Here is a 5,405-nt window from a genome sequence, read left to right as displayed (position 1 = left end):
GAGGGGGTTAAAACTGCAATTTCGGCTTTCATGTGACTTCAACAGCAGCACCTACACACTTCCACAACTTTTCATGTTAATATTTGTCCTGTTTAGCACCTGTTTTTCTTGGAGACCCCTAGTATCTCACACACTCGCACGCACGCACGCACACACACACACACACACCTTTCATTTTGACAACCTGAGCAGACAAAACCTCCTTTAGTGACCCTATAACATCTCAGACCCCAGGTTGGAAACCAAAGCTGTACAGTCTAACCTTGGTTTGTTGAGGTGTGGTACATTTTCAGGATGTCCTGCTCTCCTCTGTCACCTGAAAGCCATTTGACAACTTTTAATCATCTGTATGTTGTGTTTATTTTCAAATTTAATGACCTCTTGATCTCTTTAAAATACCTGTCAAAATTCGTTAACATAAAGCTAAAGCTAACGGGCTAATGTTAGCTTAGCACGGGTCAGACATGCAGCTCTCTGACCACAGTCAGCTAATGGTTTTGTTAAACATGTAAATTATATATCCATCATTAGCATCAAAAAGCGAACCATAAAAATACTGAAAATTCATGAATTACCTGATGAATGGTTTATATTTTATAACAATTCTCTCAGTTGAAGTCCAGCTAGTGTTTCAGGATCCAGTGAACCGGACTGAACTGGTTTCATAATAAATTGTTTTTCTCCTAAATGTTGTTATCGCTTAAAATTGACAAATAAAATAAATAAATAAATAAATAAAAATTTCAGGTTTGATGAAAAGGATAATCATCTCTACAAAAATATAATTCAAAATATAAATAGTAAGGGAAAAAATACCTAAATACCCCCATTAATAAATATTACCTTTTAATTATTCTAAAATAATTATTATGAATTGCTCTTGTGGCTAGATGGATTTACACAAACAAGGGAACATGAAAATGTGCAAGACATAAAACACACACACAAATATTGTGCAATATAGTTAATATATCTAAATATGACATAGCGTCACATATAGTCTTATATCTTTGTTTTTGCCCAAAACTAATTCCATTTTATAGAAATAAATAAATTGTGTTGCAGCTTGACTTCAAATGGAAAATCCACATTGAAGCATCAAAGTCTGGTGAGACTAGGAATCATACTTTTTCCTTTGAAAAAAGAAAAAAAATGTAATGTATTTTTTTCATTTTAGAGGATCTCTGGTTATTATGGACACTATATAATTATAAGTTAAGTTAGAGCCTTCTGTGAAAACATCATTAATCCTTAAGTGAAGCCTGCCAGAGGATGAGCGATGTTCAGAGTGCAGACTTTGCGATGTGCAAACACTTTTTGGTTATATTAAGGCTGTTGGCTCATGCTGCTCACACGAGGAGCAGCGGCACACAGATGATGTAGTGAAGCTCTGCAGGGCTTCCACAATGGGAGGAGTATGAAAGTTATCCTGAGCCCTGCCCACCAACTGCAAAACATATAAGAGGCCGGTTAGAAGCAACAGCTCACACTTAAATCTTCAATCTGTAGGAAAAAAGTCACTTCATTCATCAGCTGATTTCCTTGAAATCTTTCTCAACATCTGATATGGATGCACAGCACAATTTTTAATTGTACATCACGCAGGGGGAGAACAGGCTTTGTGAAACAGATTGACTGCAGACAGTCTGTGACGATGGCTCTGGACTGTGATTTTGGGGTGAAGAGCAGCAGCAGCAGCATCATCAGGGAATGGAGTGGACAGGTCCAGCCTGCTCTGGTGGCCTCCTTCATCTTCCTCTTCTGTCTGGAAGCCTGTCTGTGGGTCAGGAACCTCAGGCTCAAGAGACGACTGCCGGGACCCTTCGCCTGGCCCGTGGTGGGCAACGTCATGCAGCTGGGCCAGATGCCTCACATCACCTTCGCCAAGCTCGCCAAAAAATACGGTAATGTGTACCAGATCCGGCTGGGCTGCAGCGACATTGTGGTTCTGAATGGAGACAGGGCGATACGTGAGGCGCTGATCCAGCACAGCAAAGAGTTTTCAGGCAGACCAAACTTTGCCTCCTTCCAGATGATCTCTGGAGGCAGGAGCTTGACTTTCAGTAATTACAGCAAACAGTGGAAAGTGCACCAAAAAATCGCTCAGTCAAGTCTGAGAGCCTTTTCCTCTGCAAACAGCAAGACCAAGAAAGACTTTGAGCAGCACGTTACAGCCGAGGCCATGGAGCTGGTGCAGGTATTCCTGCAGCAAAGCACTGATGGACAGTATTTTGACCCTGCTCATGAATTCACAGTTGCTGCCGCAAATGTGATGTGCGCTCTCTGTTTCGGGAAGCGATATGGGCACGAGGATATCGAGTTCAGGACCCTGTTGAAGCGGTTGGACAAGTTTGGAGAGACGGTTGGAGCAGGGAGCTTAGTCGATGTTATGCCCTGGCTTCAGTCATTTCCTAACCCAGTCCGTAGTGTCTATGAAAACTTCAAGAACCTCAATGAGGAGTTCTATGGCTTTGTGAAAGATAAAGTGATGCAACACAGAAAGTCCTTCAACCCCGAAGTGACCCGGGACATGAGTGATGTAATTATCAATGCCATTGAAAATGGGAAGGACAGAGGCCTGACCAAAGAGTTTGTTGAAGCTACAGTGACAGATGTCATTGGAGCAGGTCAAGACACTGTATCAACACTTATGCAGTGGACTCTCCTGCTCTTGGTCAAGCACCCAGACATCCAAGACAAGCTGCACGACCTCCTCGACAAAGTGGTCGGCAAAGACAGGCTGCCGTCCATCCATGACAGAGACAGGCTCGCCTACCTGGACGCCTTCATCTACGAGACCATGCGTTTCACCAGCTTCGTCCCCGTCACCATTCCACACTCCACCACCTCTGATGTCGCCATTGAAGGTTTCCACATTCCTAAAGATACGGTGGTTTTCATCAACCAATGGTCTGTCAACCACGACCCTCACAAGTGGAAGGACCCTCACATTTTCTACCCTGCACGCTTCCTTGATGAAAACGGCTTGCTGGATAAAGATGCCACCAACAGCATGATGATTTTTTCAGCAGGTAAAAGGCGATGTATCGGCAACCAGATCACCAAGGTGGAAGCGTTTCTGTTCACAGCCATCTTGCTGCATCAGTGTAGGTTTGAGAGCAACCCGTCCAAGCCGGTCAGTCTCAGCTGCTCCTATGGACTGACACTGAAACCGCTCCAGTCCAGCATCAGCGCTAAGCTGAGGGGGAAGCTGCTCACTTTAGTTTCTCCGGCATGAAAACCCCAAAACTGTGACTCCAAACCAGCAATCCCTACCCCCACCTGTGACACTGAACAGTGAGTATCAGCAAGTTTGCATTAAGACCTGATGTTGGAAGAGTTTCATATTTAATGAAGATGTTTGATCAGCATGTGTTGGAGTTAGATGTGAATATTTAATCTACTGCAGGTAGAGTGTAAAATGAAATTTCTGATTAAAAAATCTATACTTGATCAGATTTTGTATATGTTTGCTTGTTTAGCCTCCAGTATTGAGCATGTTTGCAGGAATTAGCCACATCCCTTAACTGTTATTAATTGCTTGTGAATGCATCATGTGGTATTTTCATTGAAATGTGTATGAATCTATTTAACCATAGTCACATAAAGCTGTAACAAACTTTTAAAAATATAATTTTATATTTCAGGTATGACAATAAATGTATAAAAATATATGACTCTAAATCTGAAAAAGTAGGGATGATATCGAAAATGAGCCCCCCCGGCACTGAGTCATTCATTTTATTTGTTAATATTTATCTATTCCTGCATTTCAGGTCTGCAACACATTCCAATAAGCATTTACCATTTTATAATGTTGTCATTCGTTCTCACAACAATAAAAAGACATTTTGGCATTCAGGACATCGTGATGAAGCATTTCAGGCATTATTTTGTCCCATTCTTCATGCACACACATCTTAAATTGTTCAACAATATTTGGTCCTTTTTGCATTTTTCATTTCAAACTTCTCCACAGATTCTCTATTGGGAACAGGTCAGGACTGCAGGCAGGCCAGTCCAGTACCCGTACTCTCTCCTTCTGCAGCCATGCCTTTGTAATGTGTGTAGAATGTGGTTTTGCTTTGTCTTGTTGAAATATGTTGTCATCTTGAAGGCATCATATGTTGCTCTAAAACCTCTGTGTACATTTCTGCATTAATGCTGCCATCACAGAAGTGTAAATGACTTTTGCCAAGGGCACTGACACAACCCCAGACCATGACAAGTCGACGCCGCTTCTGGATAAAGCTGACATAAAGTTTTGTTTTTGCACAGTATAGACTTAAGTGGCATTTGTGAATGTAACTCTGTAAGAGTCCCAAAGTAACTACTTTTCCATGTGTCTATATCAGCTATTGATGAATAATTGTTCTTGGTGCAGGGCTGTCTGATGCATAAGAGGCCCTTGCCTTTGACACATTGAAATTCCTCCAGACTCCTTGAATTGCTTAATGATACTCTGCACTGTCGAGGGAGAAATATGCAAATCCCTTCCCATCTTTCTTTGAGGAACACCATTTTTAAAGATTTCAGTATTTTGTTTTCATGCATTTGTTGATAAACTGGAGATCCTCTGCCCATCTTTGCTCCTCACAGACTGAGCCTTTTGTGGATACTGGTTTCTTACCAAAGCATGATTACAGTCCTGTTTGAAATAACATTTTTTATGTTTTTTTTTTTTACCTCATTACTAGCCCTACTTTGGCCCAGTCTCCACTTTTGTTTAGAATATGCTGCAGGCCTGAAATGCAGGAATGGATGTATATTAACAAATGAATGAAGATGACCACAAACAACATAAAATATTTTGGTTATATATGGTCTGCAATGAAGTAAAGTCAAAGTAAATGTAAGAATCACTGCTTCCCCAATTTTCCATGTTGCACAAACTTTGATTTGGAGTTGTAATCTGTAACATTATCTACTGTACTTAAGGCGTAAACACATAGGAACCAAGGATGGTGTGAGGGTTCTGCACGCTGGAGACAGATCCTGAGCCAGAGCGGAAAGCAGCAAGACGCACACGCAGCGCACAGATGTGCAGCAGTTTTTCTTCACTCACATAAACATGTTTGTTTACAGGGTCATGGTTTCAAAGCTGCGTGGAAGTCACTGTGCGCGGCCTCAGACTTCTGCACTTGGTGCTGCAGTGATGTGGGACGTGTTTATGTCATGGCAACAAATCAGTACGCCTTGAATGTTTAAGCATTCGCATTTTGTTGTCGGCTTTATATCACGGAAAATGAGAAAATAAGCTACATGTGAAATAAAGTGAAGTGTTCATAGTCAGTGGTTTGGGCTCTCTTATGTTTTAATGATTTCAACATTTTCTGTCCACAAACTGATTCATGCAGGATTGTTCTTGTTTTTAATCACATGAAGCTACAAAATCACAGTAACCT

General features: G+C 41.4%; 1 protein-coding gene across 1 annotated transcript; it reads left to right on the top strand.

Moving 5' to 3' along the window:
• Positions 1-1,497: 1,497 nt before the first annotated feature.
• Positions 1,498-3,453, top strand: LOC117532067 (cytochrome P450 1B1-like). The gene has a single exon (XM_034195301.1). It carries the CDS (start codon positions 1,571-1,573, stop codon positions 3,236-3,238), a length of 1,668 nt encoding a protein of 555 aa, XP_034051192.1. The 5' UTR covers positions 1,498-1,570; the 3' UTR covers positions 3,239-3,453.
• Positions 3,454-5,405: the final 1,952 nt, after the last annotated feature.

The sequence above is a fragment of the Thalassophryne amazonica genome, chromosome 19, assembly GCF_902500255.1.
Source record: "Thalassophryne amazonica chromosome 19, fThaAma1.1, whole genome shotgun sequence".
In the NCBI taxonomy this organism is placed as follows: Eukaryota; Metazoa; Chordata; class Actinopteri; order Batrachoidiformes; family Batrachoididae; genus Thalassophryne; species Thalassophryne amazonica.
Note: the sequence above shows the minus strand (reverse complement) of the source record. Positions and strands in the feature narration are given on the sequence as shown.